This window comes from Gossypium arboreum, chromosome 5 (assembly GCF_025698485.1).
Source record: "Gossypium arboreum isolate Shixiya-1 chromosome 5, ASM2569848v2, whole genome shotgun sequence".
NCBI lineage: Eukaryota > Viridiplantae > Streptophyta > Magnoliopsida > Malvales > Malvaceae > Gossypium > Gossypium arboreum.
In genome coordinates this window covers 71,856,813-71,878,930 of record NC_069074.1, presented here as the reverse complement: position 1 = coordinate 71,878,930, position 22,118 = coordinate 71,856,813, and the positions used below count along the sequence as shown (strand labels likewise).

The 22,118-nt window shown below is 34.6% G+C and overlaps 1 protein-coding gene and 1 long non-coding RNA gene across 2 annotated transcripts; one reads left to right on the top strand and one right to left on the bottom strand.

The window, feature by feature from the left end:
- Nucleotides 1-13,119: 13,119 nt before the first annotated feature.
- Nucleotides 13,120-14,557, bottom strand: LOC108452263 (glycosyltransferase BC10-like). Its single transcript, XM_017750034.2, has 2 exons — nt 13,968-14,557; nt 13,120-13,887 (listed from the first exon to the last, which is right to left on the bottom strand). The coding sequence occupies exons 1-2, from the start codon at nt 14,487-14,489 to the stop codon at nt 13,243-13,245; spliced, it is 1,167 nt and encodes a 388-aa protein (XP_017605523.1). The 5' UTR covers nt 14,490-14,557; the 3' UTR covers nt 13,120-13,242.
- Nucleotides 14,558-20,880: 6,323 nt separating this feature from the next.
- On the top strand, nt 20,881-21,684 carry LOC128292939 (uncharacterized). Its single transcript, XR_008282929.1, has 2 exons — nt 20,881-21,041; nt 21,361-21,684. It is a non-coding gene; the product is annotated as an uncharacterized LOC128292939 (long non-coding RNA).
- The last annotated feature ends 434 nt before the right edge of the window (nt 21,685-22,118 follow it).

Below are 22,118 nucleotides of genomic sequence, written 5' to 3'. Positions count from 1 at the left end.
TTATATTTCCTAAAAAGTTCTTGCTTCTATCACAGTTATAAAGAGCTCCAAAGCTCATCATCGCATAAGAACTAAAAACTCCACCGAGCAAGGTTCTCCACGACTGCCATGTCCTGCTCAACCACGACCATAGCTACCACCAGATGTAATATTCTTTTGGCGCAAGACTTCTGGATTAATGAACCTCTACCACCACCGGAGTATCCTCCTCCACTCTCATCATTGCTTTGGCTGATTACTCTCCATAACTCCAATTCAAGGAGTTCATTCATCATTCAAGAAGTTTCACTTTTCTCCCTATCTTATGATTATTTATCTATATTTATCAATATATCTATCTTTGTACATTGAGGGCAATGTACATCTTAAGTGTGGGGGGTCTTTTATATCATCATTAGAAATCCTGAATTTTTTCTTATTCTCATGTGAATCACTCATATCACTATTAGAATGAATTTTAATTAACTTGTGATTTTTATTGATATGTCTTGAATTTAAAACATAGGCATTTATACATTGATTGTTTAAACTTTATGACATTAGGGAATCAAGCATGATAAGTTGATTTTTGAAGAATTAAAAAAACTTTTAGGTTGTTTCCCTAAGTTTAGGTATTATCTTGAGTTGAAATTCACAAGTTTGAACATCAAAAAGCCATAATTTTTGTGAGATCTTGAGCCTTTAGAGTATATTTTATTTCTTTCATGCTCACTTTCATTATGAGTGCGTCAGTATTAATTTGTTATTCTAGAACTTGCTTGATTATGCATGTCAAGACCACACCATTTGATTTGATATGTCAAGATGATAAAGGCACTTAGGTTTAACCCACTCACTCTACAAAAGCCTACCTTCATAATCAACCCTTAGTGAACCCCTTTGAGCCTAACAAACCATTAATTGATTTACCCTCAATATTAACCCATAACCCATTATTGTTGAAATCCCCTAATTTGATCCCTATTTTTGTCGAGATTTGATTTGAACTAATTGCTTAGCTATGTTTTGCTCTTCTATGTATTTGACTTGTTCTTAGAAAAAAAATAATACTTACATACATATTAGTAGTAATTCGCCATTTTTGAGCTTGAGTGTTAATTACATATGCTGAGAAGAAGCTCACTTGTATTCAACTGATGACTAGTCATTTTTCTAGCTAGGTAATTTTTCAATTCAATCTCGATTCTAACATTTTCTTTCAGCTTGTGACCACACCCCCTAACCAAAGCCACGTTACAACCCTCTAAAGACCTTTTTGATTGATGTATCATCTTAATATATAGTGGTGGAGATTTGATTTTCAAGTAAGCCTATGGTAATAGCTTTTCATATTGACTAATGAGAGCTTTAATTGATGTCCTTAAACACCTTGAGTGATTTGAGTGATTCTTTAATGAGGATGTTAAACTCTGTGATATTTTGATCAAAGGTAATCACTTAGATGAGGGGAGACACCTATGTTTTCATGATAAAATGCTCAACTTGGAATGTCTGAAACTTTGATATACTTTTAGTTGAATTTTCAATGTATAAATAATTATGGATTATTTTGAGATATTATTGATAGGGATTATAAACTGAGAAGAATTTATTTTGATTATGAGTTAAGGATTTTGCTTGAGGAAAAGCAAATGCTTAAGTGTGGGCGTATTTGATAAACTGTAATTTATACATATTTTTATCCCATGCTTAGCACATTTTATGGATAATTTCTCCTTAGATTTGGTGAATTTGATGCTTTTAATCCTTTAATTTCATGTTTTACACTTAGGTGAGCATAGGAGAGTAAAACGACCGAGAAATGGGCCAAAAATGGAGAAAAACGGGCCAACATAGGAAAACAACGTGGCCTGGAATTCCTCACACGGGTGTGTCACACGGCCGTGTCAATTTGGCAGGATTGAAGCACGACTTACATGGGTAGACCACACTCCCGTGCCTATTTTATAGCCTTGACCACAGGCTGGAGTAATCGCACACAAGCGTGTCCCTGCTGAGCCCAAGTTGAGTCCTATTCAGAAAAGGCCAATTTCTAGGGCTCTTAGGCATTCAAAATCCTATTTAAACACCTGAGGAGGCACTTAAAAGGGTGTCACAAAGTAGGAAGCAAGGAATTACTCAATGAAAGTCGATTGATCCATCTCAGAAGCCGGATTCATCATCAAGACTGAAGATCTCCCTTCAAGTTCCTTCAGGAGTTTTTTAGGTTTTCTTATGTTTTGTTATCTTTATGCTTTTGAGATGTTTTCTTTCATAAGTATGAACTAAACCCCCTAAATACCTAAGGGGAATGAAACCTAAGACGGATCTTATTATTATTATCTAAATTGTATGATAAATATTTGATTTGTTCTTAATTATGTGTTCTTAATTCTTGTTTTAATATTCTAGGATATTGATTCAAGTTAACGCTCTTATTCAGAGGAGGAATAGACCCTGTCTAAGAGTAAATTTTTCGTAATTAAGCGGAGTTGATTACGCGCCTAGAGATAGGGTGACATGATTTTGCTGGATTAGGGTGAAACCTAATAGGGGAATCCATAGATCCAGTTAATGCAATTCTAGGGTGTTAATTAGAAAGAGATTTCAATTATTCAACCTAGGGTTAGATGTTATTAGTCTCGAGAGAAATAATAATATAACTTAAGGATTTCTACGGATCAAGTCAAATGAATAAATCGTCTGATTCAGAGGCAAATAACAAGTGAAGTCTAGGTGGATTTTTCCTTAGGTATTGTCTCAATCAATCGAATTTTCCCAAAAGTATTTTCCCAAGTTTTCTTTCTTTGCATTCTTAGTTAGTATTTAGTTTAGATAACCAAACTTCTTAATTTTTAGGCTAGATAATAAAAAGGAAGTAAATACTAGTACTTGTAGTTCCTTTGGGTTCGACAATTCGGTCTTGTTAAACTATACTACTGTTCGATAGGTACACTTGCCTTAATCGTGATAATAAGTTAGTCTCAAGAATGACTCATTTATAAATTTTTAAAACCTGTTACGAATATCACGCATCACCCAGAACCCTTTAGGGTTCGGTTTGGGGTCCGTTAGAACAGACGATGTGACGGTTATAAGAAAATTGAAGTTTTTTTTTGTGTGTGTTTGTTGTGTTGTTTTTTAGACGTTTTTTGAGAAAAGAAGGCTTTTCTGTCGAAAGGGGGTAAAAAATGGGCTTTTGGACTTTCTGACCATTGTGGACGGTGGCGCCATCGCCGACTACCGGTGGCTGCCATGGTGACCCGACGATCGAAGCTCAGAGGGGTGAGAGAGCAAAGAGAGTCTCAAAAATTTTTTTTAAGAACTAGTGCAGAATAAATTTTTTTTAAAAAAAATTAGCTTTTATAGGCCCTGTAAAATAACGTCATTTAAGGGTTGATTCCAATATATCAAAAGGCGTCATTTTGGCCTTTGACCCGAAATCCGACCCAATCCTCCTAGAGGATCCGCTTGTTTTTAACTAATGGTCTATTTGCATGATAGGTCCTTCTGCTTTTTGAAAGATTCACATATCAGTTTTTTTCTTTTAACTTTACCACGAAATTTAACTTTTATTTCATTTTAGTCCTCTAAGAAATGACGCGCATAGCGAAGTCGGGATATTCCCCCATTCGGTCCCTATCTTGTTTTCACGTACTACGATGTAGTCTTTTTTTTATGTTTTATCTCGATTGTCCCCAAAATTCCATTTAAACTTCAATTTAGTCCTTTCTACATTTATTTTATTATAATTTAAGCCCAAAGCTCCCTTTTAATTTCAATTCAATCCTTATTATAATTTAAGCCCAAAACTCCCTTTAATTTCAATTCAATCCTTAATCTATTTAACTTCGAAATTTTTTATTATTTTAAACTGTTTCATGTATATTTTGTTTGATTTATTTATTTAGTTTCAATTTTAATCAAATGTTTTATTGATATTCACTTATTTATTTACTTACTTACTATTTCCTTTATTTTATTTTTACAATTGACTTTTTTATATTTTCTTATATTGTGCCTTTTATTTATTTATTTACTACTTTCAAAATATTTCAAAATTTAGATTTTATTATTATTATTTTGTTATCATTATCATTATTGTTGTTATTATCATTTTTTTATTTTTTATTTACGCATATTAGCATCATGATTCATTATAACCATTATATTTCTATTCTTTATTAAGCATATCATTCATTATTACTACTAATTTATGTCGCATTATTATTATTTGCTAAGCATGACTTCTTTTTTTCTTACTTTTAGTTGATCTTATATAATACCCGAATAAACTAAATATAAACCATTTTAAGTGTTACGTTAATTTTTGCTCAATGCATAAAAAGAAAATTTTAAAAATAGGCAATGTTTCATATTTGGATATTCGAGAAGTCATACCCTAACTTACGGGGTTTCGATTTTCTCGTTAAACCTAAATGACCGAATATCCTTTTAAAATTAAAATACATGAGATTTAAATAAAAAAATAAAAGGCAAGCTTATTCTCAAGGTTTCGAGGTGTGGTGTCCTAACTTACGGGATGTGACATTTTGTTACCTCGAGATGAGAGGGTCTTTAACATACGTTTTGATCTACTCAAGCAAATTTTAAGTAAAAATAACATTAATACAAAGAGGGATCGTATTTTAAACTCTTTTCAAGTTTTCAACTTTCAACACTAAGACATTAATTAATCAACTAGGTACCAATTTTGGGCGTTACGAGGGTGCTAATCCTTCCTCGTGCATAACGACTCTCGAACCTATTTTCTGGATTTTGTAGACCGAAAAACATTGTTTTAATAAATCAAACTTCTTATAAAACGATCAAATTACGAGGTGACCCGATCACACTTCTTAAAAGTGATTGGTGGCGACTCCTACTTTCATTTTTTAAATAAAAGTCGACTTCAAAAAAAAAAAATTTTGACAGGTGTTCCTTTCATATTGCGCCACAAAGGCATTCTTTTCATATTGCGCCACAAAGGTGTTCCTTTCATATTGTGCCACAAAGGCATTCCTTTCATATTACGCCACAAAGGCATTCCTTTTATATTGCGCCACAAAGGCATTCCTTTCCTGACGTGTAACACCCCTAACATGTCTCTATCATTGAATTAGGGTTACGAAATATTATCGTACAAATTAGAACATTTATCTTCAAAACATAAATAATTTTACATCATAAAAAAATTTAATATAATTATGGAGAACATACACATTCAAGCCTTAAACCGAGCCTTCGGAGCCCTAAAAATAACTTAGGAACAATTAAGGATCAATTCGAAACCAAAATAGAAAAATTTTGGAAAAAATGAAAATTTGGGAAAAAAGGGTCACACGCCCGTGTGACATAGCCAAGATTGTGTGGACATTCGAAGTAAGGACACATGACCATGTCCTAGACCATGTGGGTATTCAAATTAAGGCAACACGGTCGTGACGCGAGTCGCGTGCCAAACCTTGTGTGTATTTGATGTTGGGTCACACGGCCGTGTTGTAAGCCACGTGCTAGTGTCACGGACTTAGGATTCTTGCCTCACAATCCGTGCAGCCTTAGGCAGTTTCTTACTCCAAAACGCCTAAGTCATTAACTTCTACAAAAGAAGGATTCAATGAAATTCTTCCCAAAACACAACTTAAGCGAAAGCACCTTAAAGCCAAACAAGATGAAAGAAGAACGAAACAAGAACAAGCCAAAGAAAATAAGAACACAAGAGAGAGATTTGAGTGAATGCTCTCAAGAATTCTTATTGCTCAAAACTCAAGTGATTTACAATGAGGGAACAGGTCTCTTATTTATAGTTGAGCCTCTCCAAATCCAACGGTACAAAATTAAGTACATCAATGGCTAAGATTAAAAGGCACCTACCACCAAATATAAAATCATATCTTCTAAGATTACATATCTTATCTAAGATATGTAATCTTATAAAATAATATCTTGTAAGATCATGTTTCCATATTTGTCTAACTTGTAGATGGGCCTTCAATCTCTTCAAGCAATGGCCCGATCGATTGGGCCAAATAACCTCCTTCCTTCTTGATAGTTCACACAGATGTGTCATGGTTGTGGGCTCCCATGCAACCCGTGACATTCTCCCCACCAAATCTAGCGACGCCTCGTCGCGTCTTCCGCATGGTATCGATCTATCTTGTCTTGGAATTGCCACAAGGCTTCAAAGAGTTTCCCAACTCATCTCACTATCCGGAATCCTTCCATTGGACTAAGTATTCGCGCATGCGGTAGTACTTACGTCGACCACGATCCGCTTCAATGTTCTCGACCTCTCGATCATAGGCGACTTTTACCCCATTGGTGCTCGTTCGGACTTGCTTCGATTTGGGTCTCCTCCATCTTCATGGAATGGCTTAAGCATACTCACATGGAATCTTGGATGAACTTTAAGCTTTTCAGCAACTCAAGCTTGTAGGCCACCTTGCCTACCTTCTTCACAATTCGAAATGGCCCTCATACCGCCGAACGAGTCCTTTGTGTAACCCATCATGTCGCAGAATCGGTGTAGTTTGGCAAGAATGGGTCACCAACTTTGAAATTGCACGTCCCTTCGATTTTGGTCAGCCCATTTCTTGTTGCGCTTACTTGCCTTATGTAGACAAGCTCTAGCTAGATTGTTTTGCTCTTGCCAATCCCTTGCAAATCGATAAGCTGCTGGATTCGGTCCTGCATAACGAGTTGCAACTGCATTGGGTGTAAGCGGCTGTTGCCCCGTCACTATCTCAAACGGACTCTGGTTCGTTGCCCCACTTCGTTGTAAATTGTATGAAAACTGGGCCACATCCAACAACTTTGGCCAATCCTTTTGTGTTGCACTTACATAGTGTCGAAGATACGTCTCCAACAATGCATTCACTCGTTCGGTTTGCCCATCGGTTTGTGGATGCATGCTAGTGGAAAAGTTTAGGTCCGAGCCCATTAACTTGAACAACTCGTCCAAAATCGACCCGTGAATCGCCCATCTCGATCATCGATGATAGATTGTGGTACTCCCAATACTTCACCACATGTTTAAGGAATAAGCGAGTGCCTCCTCAACAGACACTCCTTGGTTGCGGGATGAAAGTTGCATACTTGAAAACCTATCCACCACAACAAAAATACTCGCAAATCCATCGATTTAGGCAAGCTCGTGATAAAATCCATGGACAAACTCTCCCATGGGCGCCTGGAATGGGCAACGGTTGTAACAAACCAGCAGGGCTTTCAACTCAACCTTATCTTGTTGGCATATTAAACAAGTTTTCACATAGGTCTCCACATCATCACCCATGTGAGGCCAATAAAATCGATCCTCCAATAGAGCCAAGGTGCGGTGTACTCGGGATGGCCAGCCCATTTTGAATCATGACATTCCTTCATGACTTCTTTTCAGAATTCCCATGTTGAGGCACATATAGACGTCGCCCATGAGTGTATAGTAATTCTCCTCGAGCCAAAATCGCCTTGTCTTTCCATCTCTAGCAAGCTCCATCGATTTTTGGCCGTGGGATCATGGGACGATCCTTCTTGAATGCGCTCTAATAAGGGACTCTCGGGTTGGCTTATCGTTGCAAATTCCATTTTTCGCTAAGTGCATCGGCCACAATGTTGGCACTCCGGCTTGTATTCCATGGTAAAATCAAACTCGCTAGGAAAACACGCCAACGAGCCCGCTTGGGGACAACTTTTTCGGGTGAAGAAATAGCTATTTGCAACATTATCGATGAATACCACAAACACGGAACCCAAAAATAGTGTCTCCATGTGCGTAAACAATGCACCACCGCCGTCATCTCTTTTCTTGGACCGTGTATCTTCGTTACGTCTCGTTAAGCTTTCGACTCTCGAAAGCAATCGGATGCCCATCTTGCATCAACACCCTCCAATCGCATACTCTGAAGCATCTGTGCGCACCTCATACGCCTTTGAAAAATTTGGCAATGCGATGTAGGCTCACCGGTCATCGCTGCTTCACTTGGTTGAAGGCTTTCTTACACCGAGGGTCCCAATCCCACACTTTGCCCTTTTCAACAGTCCGTCAAGGGTGCGATGATCTTGGAATAGCCTTCAATGAAGCGACGGTAGTAATTTGCTAATCCAAGGAAAGACCGCAACTCCGTCACCTTGGTTGGTGGCTCCCAATCGGCAATTGCTTGAACTTTACTTTCATCCATTCGAATCGTGCCACCTCCCACAATATGGCCTAGAAATGGCACCTCTCGTTGGGCAAAGGAACATTTCTCCTTTTGACATATAGCTCATTTTCTCGTAGAGTTTGGAACACTTTCCCAAGTGTCCCACATGTTCTTCGACGTCTTACTATACACCACAATATCGTCAAGATAAACAACCACAAAACGATCCAAGAAAGGTTGTAATACCTTATTCATTAGGGTACAGAATGTGGCCGGAGCATTTGTCAACCCAAACGGCATCACCAAGAACTCAAAGGACCCATATCTAGTTACACAGTGTCTTGGGCTCATCCCTTGGCTATTCTCACTTGGTGGTACCCGATCGCAAATCCAACTTAGTAAACCATCTCGCTACCAAGTTGATCGAACAAATCTGCAATAAGAGGAATGGGATACTGTTTTTATAGTGATTTTGTTTAGGGCCACGTAGTCGATGCACATTCTCAAAGATCCATCATGCTTCTTTTGAAATAACACAGTGCACCAAATGGGGCTTTAGATGGTCTAATGAACCCGGCATCTAAAAGCTCTATCAACTGCTTCCGCAATTCCTCTAGTTCCGGTGGAGCCATTCGATATGGTGCCCTTGCTGGCGGTTCAGTATTGGGCAACAGCTCAATCTTGTGGTCCACCTCCCTCTTTGGTGGCAATCTTTTGGGCAACTCCATGGGCATTACATCTTGAAATGACTTTAGCAACCGTTCCACTTCCTTTGGAATTTCCCCCTCAAATTTATCATCCATATTGTCTCTCAAGGTAGCTAGGTAGGAGACTTCATTTCGACGGACTCCTTTGGCAAATTGGATTGCCGATAAGGTTTTTCCCTCCATGCTTCCCTTCCTTTTCATTCTCACCATATATCATTGATTTGCATCGGAGATTGTCATGTAGTTCTCGGAAGGGTGAATATCCGCATTAAGCCTATCAAGTAAACTTAATCCAACTACAAAATCGTAATCATCAAGTGGGATTACCTTAATGGTCGCTTTGCCCGTCCACTCGCCAAGTTTGAGCTCCACCCTTTTGCCACCCCGTTATGGGAATGCTTTACGAATTCACCGTTTTGATTCGTCCGAATCTTCCTCGATTCTAAGGCCCGCCTCCTTTGCCATTTCTTTAGACATGAATAAATCAGATGCACCAGTATCAACAAGTGCATTCAATCTTTTGCCAGCTACGATGATGTCCACAAACATCAACCCATTGCTTGACTTCTCTTCGACACCTCCTAATATCGAATTGAGGCTTTTGGTGTCATCTTCGGCCTCCTTGCGTGCCTCCATGGCATGAAAAGCGGCTCTCTTTGGACAGACACTTATTCTATGTGGGCCTTGGCAGAGAAAGCACTTCATTGGTCCTTTTCTATCCCAAGGCTTACCTTGACTAGACTTTGGGCCTTCGTCGCTCTTTTCCCTTTGATCCTTGTTTCCCCCACCATTGTCTTTTGGTCCCGACTTGGGTTTGGAAGAATCGTTATTATCAAACTTTCTTCCCCCAACATCATAGAAATTTTCTGCCTTTGCCATAGCTTCGGTCAATTCGGTGATATCTAGGCGACGCAACTCTTGCTTTGCCCACATTTTTAAACCATCCTCGAACCAATAGAATGCTTCTTTCTCATTCAAGTCTGAGATCTGAAGCATCAACTCGCTGAATTCCCGAACATAATCTCGAACAGTGCCTTGTTGTGTGTTTAGCGCAACTTAGCACGAGCCTCTTTTCGGCATGTTGTGGATAAAGCGCTTCTTCAACTCTCTTTGGAACTCCTCCCAAGTTCCAATGGTCGTTCCTCCACGTTTCTCATCCGTGGACCTCGTCTCCACCACAAGAGAGCAACATCGAAAAAGTAAATGGAAGCGGTGTTTACCTTGGTGGCATCATCCTCAATGCCAATTGCTCAAAATATTGCTCCAATTCCCACAAGAAGTTATCCACTTCTCTCATGGACCTAACTCCCTTGAACTTCTCGGGTTTTGGAACATCCACATAACGTTGCTTCGGTCCCGGCCAACATCCCACTTCCTGGGCGCCCTTACAGATTCTCGAGCTCCCCTTAAGCTCAAGGCAATCTCTTCTTTCATGGCAGTCAATAGGGCCTCAAGAGCTTCATCCCTCCTTGTCAGTTTGTCCGAAGTGGATCTGAGGGAGTCCAACACAAACTCCTTGCTATCTTCCCTCAGTTCCTCCATACGGGTTAGGACCTCTTCGAGTGTCTCCTTCATGTCACCAACGGACTCCTCGAGATTGACCACTCGAATCTCCAAGCTCGATAGCATATCCCTCGATCGACTAGCCTTTCTAGCCCTCCCACGGGTCTCCATTGGCTCATTCTGATCAACAACTTCTTTCGACATATCTCAAAAGTGCTTTCAACCGGCTCGATACCAAGCATCACGGACTTAGGATTCTTGCCTCACAATCCGTGCGGCCTTAAGCGCTTACTCCAAAACGCCTAAGTCATTAACTTCTACAAAAGAAGGATTCAAGAATTCTTCCCAAAACACAACTTAAGCGAAAGCACCTTAAAGCCAAACAAGATGAAAGAAGAACGAAACAAGAACAAGCCAAAGAAAATAAGAACACAAGAGAGATTTGAGTGAATGCTCTCAAGAATTCTTATTGCTCAAAACTCAAGTGATTTACAATGAGGGAACAGGTCTCTTATTTATAGTTGAGCCTCTCCAAATCCAACGGTACAAAATTAAGTACATCAATGGCTAAGATTAAAAGGCACCTACCACCAAATATAAAATCATATCTTCTAAGATTACATATCTTATCTAAGATATGTAATCTTATAAAATAATATCTTGTAAGATCATGTTTCCATATTTGTCTAACTTGTAGATGGGCCTTCAATCTCTTCAAGCAATGGCCCGGTTTGATTGGGCCAAATAACCTCCTTCCTTCTTGATAGTTCACACAGATGTGTCATGGTTGCGGGCTCCCATGCACAACCCGTGACACTAGACCGTGCCACAAACTGTTTTGAGACACACGGTCGTGTTGTAGACCATGTCTCAGACCATGTGAAACTTATACCAAAAACATTAATGACACACGGCCATACGAAGTGACCGTACGTGGCACACGACGTGTGATAGCCCATGTTTTAGGCTTTGTGCTCAAATTTCAACCCGTAGAACAAGTCATCATAAAACCATTTCTTGTCCACAAAGCCAGACCATTTTCACATGCATTCCTATAATCAAAACACTCTCCAACCACACTCAAAACATACCAAATTAATCAATCTATAAAATCTAACTAATGTGCCATTCAAAGGCACCACAATTCACACCAATTCATTTCATTCAAGATCGCATTATACACTAATCATACATCACCATATCCACACATCATTTAACCATTTTAACCACATATAAACATGTCTCAAGCCATATATTTACAAAGCACTTAAAAGTGACCAGAAGGCACATTTACATATTGTGTAATTTGGTTATTTTTTATAGTATTACTTTTATTTGTAACCCTTTCACCTAAAAAAATTAAAAAAAATTATTTGATAAATTTGATTGAAAATATAAAAAATTGAAAACGTTCAAAAATCCAAGATAAAAATTTTCATCTTTTTTTTTCATTCTTTTAAAATTGATCCTCAATGTCACAAAGAAAAGCAAAACTACAAGAGAGAAAGAGAGAGAGACCAAATTAACAACGTGTAAATGTTGAGGGTTAATGTGTTTTAGAATCAAGACTAAATTAACATAATTTATAAATGTTGAGAGCTAAAGTTGCTGTTATGCCAATTTTAAAAGTTATCACCATTAGCTTGCTGGTGACCAAAATAGATAAAATTGAAATAGTTGGGTGACTATTTTGTAACTTTTCATAGTTGGGTAACTAAAAAAGAAATTTACTAATGGTTGGGTGACTAATAATACAATTTACCCAAAAAACTAACAAATCTTTTATCTTTTAACATGAAGTGTATTGTTTTGATTAAAAAATAAAAAAATATATATTATATATAACATATAAATAATTCAAATTTTCAAAAAATAATTTAGAAAATTCTAAAATATATAAATATACAGTTTAAAAAGTCAAAATAATACATAAAAATAAAAAATTATGAAAAAGAAAAAAAGTTAAAATTTAGAATACTACAAAAAAAACTCAACATTTTAAAAGTTAAATATTCTAAAAATTTTGTAATGATTTTTAACTTTTGTTTTTTTTTTGGCAAAACACTCTAAAATATATTAAAATTAAAATTTTCTAAAAGGAAAGGTCAAATATTCAAAGAAAAAATTGAAAAATCTTAACTTAGAAATAATATAAATTATAGAAATTAAAAAGTTTATCTGGGACGAAAAAATTCAAAATATTAAAAATTTAAATAAAATTTGACCAACATTAGTCAATGATTTTCAAATGGTGAATCAACTTGGATCAAAATCAATGGTATTTATATTTTAAAATATTTACCTTTTTAGATTTTTTAAAATTTTCTTTTGATTTTTAAAACTTGTATAATTTTAATTTCAATAAACATGAAAACTATGTTTTATGTTGTAATTTGTTGGAGGTTCTGCAGGGTACATTTTGATAGGGGTAACATGTCAACCAATTTTTTTTTAATGTTATTATAAAAATTTGATTCAACCGTGTAATGAAATGATAGTTTAGTATATCAAAGTGAGACAAAAAAGTTAAGTATTAAAAAGTAAGAAAAGGGGTATAGTCCATGTGACAAAGTGAGCATTAAGCCTTTTATATTTTTTATTATTTTCTTTTTAATTTTTTAGAATTAAGATTAAATTGATCAAATGTGTAAATATTGAGAGCTAAACCTTTTGAAATTGGTTTAAATGTTGAGAGTTAAATGTATTATTATACTAATTAAATTGAAAAGCAATCGGAATATTCAATGTTAATAACATGGTGTCGAAATTGAAAATTTTTAAACATCGATAACTAAAACAAAAACAAATTATATTTAAATGACCAACAGTGTAAAATTACCCTTAATGGAATAATCCTATTCAAGCTATAAATCAATGGCTTGAAGGTCATTCCGATTTGACCTCCATTTCGACTTTTAATTCATTGAATTCAGCAATGCCGGAGCTAACCTAAGCAATGGCTCTAGTGTGCTCGGATGAAACTTCCTAGCAAAGAGGAAGCACATTGAGGTTGTATGACCATTATAAGTACAATTAAATCCTTTCCTAACTTGATTCAACAATGCCATTGATACATCTTTTCTCACATATTGTTTGGGGTGTGGACCGCCTTTAGACCAATCAACCCAAGTAATACTCCGATTTGAGTTGACCTCCGGTGACATTATGTTGACAAGAGTTGGCACGTAATGTTCATCGACGTAACATGGAGGAATGCAATGGTTTCTAAAGATGGGATAGTACTTTTCATCGGATAATATCTCGACGGCAAGATTTCGATTAACCTCGAACCATTGCGACCCTTTTCGCCAATTGGCTAATGACACCGTCGGCCACATCCGCTTGTTGTAACGGCCACGGCCGGTTACCCTTGGATCATCAAAGGAACCGATGAAGCTTTGCCTGGATTTGATAAGGTAGTTGTAAACTGTGGTGAAGTTGAATAGCGGGATGCATGCTTCCGAGAGTAGCACAAATCTTTGGTTGGCACAATCAAGCAACGCATTGGCTAACAGCCGCCTCTCCGCATCCACCATTGATGCAGTTCCCCAATGGACAGGCTGCAAAAGAGAGTTGAATTTACTTATGAATATAGCACAAATCTGAATTTTATATATATATACACATTTATGTTCCTAACCTTGCTTGGTATCTTGCGCTTGTAGAACACTGAGGTTGTTGGTGGCTCGTCAATGAATTCAGGGGATGTATGGATGTAAATGGAATAAAGGCCTTCATGTCCCATGAAGAACTTTTCCCATAGAGGTGCTAAAGGCAGTGATCCCCGGCTTAAAAACATGAAGGCCACCTTTGGGGTTGGATTGCATGAGGTTTCGAGGATACTCGCGGCACGTCGCTTCAGCTCTCGATCATCCGACACCGAATGCGGTCGCGTGTCATTGTCGTTGAGGACTGGCGGAGTTTTCGGTTCTGAAGAGTTGAAGGGTGGGTGGGGAGGGGATGAAAGGAAAGCAAAGTTACATAAAATGTAGGAATATGGAGAGCTCGTCAATGGCGAAGAAAACCTGTTGAGTCGAGGGTAGCAAGAAGAAGAGCCTTCTGAGACTAGCAACTTCAACGTGAAAGACCCAAGAATAACCACAAAAGAAGCCATTGAAAAGAGAAACAATGAAGTTATGGTAATATGAAACTGCTTGACCATTTTAAAATGAAAATTAGGTTGATTTAAACTGATTTGGAGGAGAAAATATAGAGAAAAGGAGGGTGGGAAAGGTCAAGGTTTATAGCAATTTGTTGAAAATATAAGTGGAGCGTTACCAGGTAAAAATGATAGATGCGCGCATGAAATGACCCACTGGTTCATGTTTACCCACACTCCACCCAAAAACTGAGAACAGCCATGAATCCCATGTGTTAAGAGGCAAGAATTTAGTTTTCTTATTCCGGGTTTACCGATTCGGACGATCATCTTAATAATTAGGGTAAATTCTAAGAATACTCATCAAATTATGCACTTGATTCTATTTTTGTCACTCAATTATTAATTTTTTTGATTTAGTTTTTTAACTTTTGAAATTAATTATTCTTGGCTTAATAATAAATTTAGTCCATTAATTTTGATCCTAAATCTAAATTTTTTAATAAATTTAATTCTCAATATTTACAAAATTTATTATTGTAGTCCTAATTATAAAATTTTATTTAAAATATGTTAAAAGTTAAATTTGTAACAAATGTTTTATGAGGAGGCGAATGATAATTAGAATACTAAGTACCCAAAATTCAGTCTGCACAAATTCAAGGTCAAATGCGAAGATGAATATACAGTCCCAGTTTTTGCACTTTCTTGATAAATCGTGCAAGGTCGTATCTTCCCTCAAAATTATACTGTGAATTAAGAAGTTAAACTGAAAATACATAGAATTCAAAGATAAAATAATCCATTTGAGATGTACTGCCAGGAGAACGTTCATAGCCATTCCAAAAGGCATACATGTCTATGGCATTCAAGCCTCCATCTTTAGCTTTCTTAATAACTTCCTCCCACGTGAAGCTATATTTTGTTACGATGAACAACTCCATTTTATTCGTTTATATTCATTTATTAAACTAAATAAATATTTTGAGGCTCGTTTATTATATTAATTAAAATAAGCTTATTTAATAAATCATATAAAACTCATTTGTTTTTCTATTAATATATATGAATAAATATTTTATGGTTAGTATATTTTTATTTATAATATAATTATTAATATTTATATTTGACTATTTTTATCCAAAAATAATATATATATATATTTATTATTCATGAACATGTTCGTTTAACATAAGCGAAAAAACATGAAAACACATAATTTTAAATAAACAAATATAAATAAAAATTTTAAAATTTTTAATAAACACAAACAAATTTAAAAATAAACAAATAAATATGAAAAAAAGTACAAAAGTTGAAACTCGACTCATTCACTGCCCTAATCCCACATCTACATCCAGAAAGTAAAAACAAGCACAAACTAGTCCTTTACTCAAAAAAGTTTTGAAGGAAATTTTAAGAAAAAGAAAAAGAAAGACCATACCTCAAGCGTGCTAATTAATGGGACAATGAATGGAGCCAGAGACCACCATTCTCCTTTGTCCATTGATGATCACTGCTGAATTTTTTATAGATTTTTTTATTTTGGAATTTTGTTAGAATTAGAAATAAATTAATAAATTTTTGTAAATGTTGAGGGCTAGATTTATTAATTTTTTTTTTTTTTGGAATTAGAACTAAAATGACATTTTGTAAACATTAAGGGCTAAATTTGTTGAAAATTTAAGATTTAAGATCAAATTAATAGAATATATAAATATTTGAGGGCTAAATTTGTTATTAAACCAATAAAACTCACATTAGACTTTCATTATTGAGTAACGACAACTAGCAGGAGAGTGACTAAAATATTTAATTTTGAAAAGTTAAGTGATTAAATCAAAAGACTAATAGTTGGATAACTACACTTATAGTTTACCCTAATAATTATTTTTTATTCAATTTAGTTGGATTTTTTTGAAGAAAAAAACAAAGTTGCATTTTGATTCAATAAGAGTTAATTGCACGAGACATCTCTAAACTATGATCTTCATTTTAAATTGGTATCCAAACTTCAAAACATTTTCATTCCATTAGGAAATTGTTGATGTTATATAATAAGGTCCTTCTATTATTAAAGCATTAATTTAACCGTTAAATGGCACGTCAAATATGTTACTGCATAACTTTTAAAAGTTAATGTAATGCTTTGATTTTTGAAAGTTCGATTTTGGGCCAGATATCTTAAATCGAACCATTTCGAAAAGTCAAAATGATAGATTTTCGAGGATCAGAATGGTAGTGAATTAGAGGTTTATTAATTAGTAAACCATATTAATTAAAATTATTAACTGCTTAATATTGAGAGCTTAATAGTTAATGCCAATGGACATTAGCATTAGCAAATTTAGTGGGGTGAATGTGAGAATATTGGAAAAATGATTTAGGAAGGAAGAGGTCCTTTATTAGTAAATTTCCCAAGCCTATAATAGCAAATATCCCATTTTGAGAATTGGTTAGGAAGAAACAATTAATTTCAAGAAACCTTTTTTAAAAAAACTTCAAAATTCACTCAGAATCTCACCATTTCTTTTTGCATTTTCAGCTCACCTCTTTGTTTTCAAGTGAATCAAAACTAAGATAAGGTTGGTTTTCAATTAAATCCTGCATCAAAACAAGATTTCTTAATCAGTAAGTTTAACGTTTTTCTTATCTCTTCTCTTGTCTTTCACGTTATAGTTTTGTTAGGGTAGAGGATGAATTGATTTTTTCATTCTTAATTCAATCTTGATATTTCCAGCAAGCGAGTGTTTTCCAAATTTAATTTATGTTTTTAAACCATTGTAATATGATTTTTTTTACCTCTATTTTTCTTCCATTTTTGAGGATGTTTCTATGTAGAGAGTGAAGGCTTTAATTTATTGTTTTCTTAGTGTACTTGAGTTAGATAATTGCTATATTTGAGTTTAGAATGGAAATGGGTGGTAAAAATTCAAGCCTATATAAGGTTTTGGTGTGACGCCCCAAAAACTAATTTTGTATAACATTTAGCATTGTTCCAGGATCGAATATCGAGAAATTTTGAGAAAATTGGAAAATTAAGTCAGATAACAAATTTTGATGAAAGGAAAATTTTATATTAGAGATATATATCAATGAAAATAAGGATGTGAGAATGTGACAAAAAAAATTGCAAATTGAAAATTATAAAAATTGGAGGACTAAAATAAAAATTTGACCTAAAAGAGAAATATGAATTATTACTCAATATTTGACTTGAGAAATAAATTGAAATATGAATTGGTGTGATGAAAACACTTTAGATTTGAAAATATGTGTAATTTTCATCACCTAAGGACTAATATGAAGATTTAAATGTGATATATGAGGTTTGAGTTCGATAAGTATCTATTTATTGTGAATAAATTATGATAAGAGGTAAAATGGTAATTTTACTCTATAAGAGTAATTTTATCATTTCTAAAGTATTTATTATTGGAAATATTATTTTAAAAATATATTTGATATTTGAAATAAATGTGAGTCATGAGATTTTGTAAGTTGATGGATTGTAGACCACAATCTGAATCGGACTTAAACTTAGACTTTAACCAAATTTGACTTGATCTTATTTGGAAATTTAAAAAGGAAACAAAAAGGTCAAAAAAAAAAATGGCCACTCTTTTCTTTCCAGCCATTCACCCCCTTACTTCATGGGAGTTCTCTCCCTTTTCTTCAATTCTGATATTTTCTTCAAATCTCACCAAAAATCTGATACCCAAGCTTTGTTTTTTTTTTTTTTTTTGAAAAAATCAACTAAAAAACTCATCTTCAAGATTGAACTCACTCTTAAGTCCCCCATTTTCAACTAGGGTTTATGTGAGTCTTGAGAGAGAAATTTGGGGTAGAGAGAATAAGATAAGAAATAGTGTTTTTCATCTCTCCTCACTTGATATTTGACTTAGGTTGCTATACGAAAGGTTGAAAAACTTAGATACTAATATTTGGTTATATTCTTGTGTAGAAGAAAATGTGGAATGATGGAAAATAGAAATTTCAAGCTAGATGAAGATGGATTCATGTGATTGAAGGCTTGATTTTGAGTATAACTGCATCGAAGTGATAAATACCCTAACATACTCTTGCTTCTCATATAATAATATGCTTAGGAAATTAGTGGAATTGTGTAATAAATATGAGAATGGTTACCTAATGAATACACTTAAGTTTCATGGCTTAAAATTGTTGAAAATACTTAATTAATAAATTGTGGAATAATATGAAATAAGTAAGTTAATGAATGTGTACAAATTTTCATGGCATAATATGTTGGAAATAATGGTTAGATAGTGGTGGCTTAATAAGCATTTGTCATAAGTATGAACTATTAATGTGTTATGAAAATGTTATTTCCATAAAATGTGTTATAGATGAGGAAATAACTACAACAGTGAATAAAGTGTATAATGGCCATGTATTATTCGAAAGTGATAATTGGAAGAAATATGGTGGAAATTATGAATTTAGCATAATAGCATTAAAAATGAACTAGTTAAGTGTCAAGAGAATAATTGCTATGGCTTAATGCGAGTTTTTGCTAAAGTGAGCTAGAAGTGAAATACACTAGTAAGACGGAATGAGGAAAGTATAAAAGTACAAATGTTTATATGCGTATGTAGAAAACCAACAGCACTGTTGAAACCATTTTTGAAAAAAAGGTCGACCGTTATTTAAAAAACGAAAATGGAGTCGCTATCGATTTTTTTGAGGTGTGATCGGATCACCTAGTAATTCAGTCGTTTTAATAAAATATTTCGATTTACTAAAACAACGGTTTTAGTCTACGAAATTTGAGAAAACGGGTTAGGGAGTCGGTTACGTGCAAGGAAATATTAGCACCCTCGTCACGCCCAAAATTGGTACCAAGTTTAATTAATTAATGTCTTAATGTCGAGAGTTGAAATTTTGAAAAGATTTTAAAATACGATCCCTTTTTATTAATGTTTGTTTTTTTAAAAAAAAACTTGAATTAAATTGAAACGAACATCAAAGGCCCACTCGTCCCAAGATAACGAAATGCCACATCCCGTAAGTTAGGATGCGATTCGAACATTTGAGAACAAGTTTGCCTTTAAATTTTTCGAAACTTCAGGTATTTTGAAATCTAAAAGGATATTTGACTATTTAGGTTTAACAAGAAAATCGAAACCCCGTAAGTTAGGGTACGGTTTCTTGAATTCCCAAAACACGAAATATTGCCTTATTTTGAAATTTTTTTATTTTTGAATAATAACAAGTATAGCATTTAACGATGCGCATTTATTTTGTTTAGAGCAAAATAAATTGGTCGATATTGGACAAATACGTTGGAGCTTAATACACGATGTGATTTAAACTAAATAAACAAAAGGTAACATAGAGCCTGAAATAATAATACACGAATTAGATGTAATGTTAATGAATGTCCACAATATGAAGATGTTAATAAATAATTTCTAGAACATGTAATGGCAATATTCACACAATGTATATTATTTTTTATACTAATTAATAATCAAAGACAAATGAAATAAAATAATATACAAAAGATAATTTAAAGTAAATAAGATAAAAATTTTAAAATAGATAATAAGCGAAATAATTAAAATTTAAAATACATAATACAAAAGAATGGTTCAAAATGAACAATATATGAAAAAGATTTAACATAAATAAAATACAAAACAATTTGAAATAAAATAAAATATAAAGCAATTCAAAAATAGATAATATATGACATAATTTAAAATAAATAATATCTAACACAATTTAAGGTGAATAATATGAGAAATTTAGTATAAATAACATATAAAAATTTAAGATAAAATATAAAATCGTTTAAAATAAATAACGTGTAAATGGATAAATAAATAACAAATTAGAAAAGTTAAAATTAAACAGATTAGGGATTAAATTAGAACAAAAATAAAATTATAAGTAAAAACTATAACAAAATAAGAACACAGGGTCAAAAATAAAAATGCATGCAAGGTTGGAGGACCAAACAGGCAAAAAACTCGGTCCCTAGACACGTGTCCATTATCCAGCGTATCCATGCGTCAGGGACCCGAATGAAACCAAACAAATTTATGTGGCCAAATTAAAAAATAAAAAATAAATCAAATGACTACATTAAAAAGAACAGAAATGCAGAAGGACCAGAGTTGTAAATAACCCATTGAGCGAAAACATGCGGATCCTCCTAGAGCAAGTCGGGTCACCCGCGGGCGGCCCAATACGGCACCGTTTAATTCCTATATATAAGCTAATTTTTCCTTAAAAATTTCATTCTGCCACTCTTTTTAAAAAAAAAACTTTTAAAACTCTCCCCCTTTCTCTGCTAGGGTTTCAAACCCAGCTTTGGTTCGTCGTCGTCCCCTTGAACCCGCCATGGCCGCCGGTCATCGGCGACGGCAACCGTCGTCTTCGGCGGCCTTAAAAAAAATCATGCCTTTAAGTCTCTTTTTAATCCCCCAAAAACCTATTTAAAAGCTAATGCCTAAAAATCAAAAAAAAAAAAAAGAAGAGTAAATCGCGACCCTTTGGCGCTCGTCGAACCCTCAACAAAGCCCCTAAGGGCTTCGAGGTGTTCAAAACTAGTGGAGACTTCGATGGCCGTAGAGGGAAAAGCGATGGGTAAGAAAAGAGTTCCCTTTTTATCTATTTTAGCAATATACAAGAAAGATTGAAAAGATTGAAAAGATTTAAAAGATTGAAGCCCTAAAATGATCACCTTTCGAATATGTTTGAAAGGTCATTGTTTTCTTTTTTGGATATTTCTCTGCTTTTGTATTTAATTTTTCTATTTCTTGTGTGCGTAAAAAAAATACAAAGGAAATAATTCGACTTTTATAACCGAGTTACAGACTGTTAGCTTCTATTGTTTTGTCTCTTTGCTATTTACTACCACTGTTGCTCGCGTGTTCCTTTCTGCTGTTGCATTCAATCTTTGCAGGTGCCAGACGCGTGGAGGAAGTCGTGCGGCGGTGGTGGCGCAGGTGGGAGGAGCGGCTAGGGTTTCCCTTTTTCTTTTTGTTTGGCTGAAAGTGTTTCGTTTTGTGGGCTAGGGTTTAGTTAGGCCTGGGGTTAATTATTGTTGGGCTATCATTGGGTTTGTATTTGGACTGTTTGGGATTAAATGTTTTGGGCTGGTAAAATTGGGTTTTATTTTTTTATTTTTTTTGGTTTTATATTTGTAATTTAGGTCTTGGGCCAAAATTGGCCTATTACAAGCACTAATTGCTTAAATAGCATAATAAGTGAATATGTGAAATTTAAATTGGATGCTAATTAGTAAAACTCTATGAATTCCAAAAAGGAATACTTGAAATGTAAAAAAAATGAGTTTTTGGATGGAAGCTCAAAAGGCCTTATTTATATGAATATGATATGATAAATATAATATGACTTTCCTTAGTAAGCTTCCTAGGAATAGTTAGGATATATATGGCATGTCATAGGGATTAGTGTGTGTACGACTTGAACGAAGATATGTTACCTTATGACATAGCACTTTGGTGCATCTTGAGCCCTATTGTTGATGTGTTTAGGTTGGATGCACAATTAGTACAATATGCGTGAGGTGTGATCAGTTGGAATCCTAGGTATCAAAGTCCTATTCCACTAGAGTTGACTAAGAGCTACAAGCTAAACAGACAAAAAGAAATTGAATAATTGAGTAAGCTAATGGTGAAAATGTTTTAATATCTCATC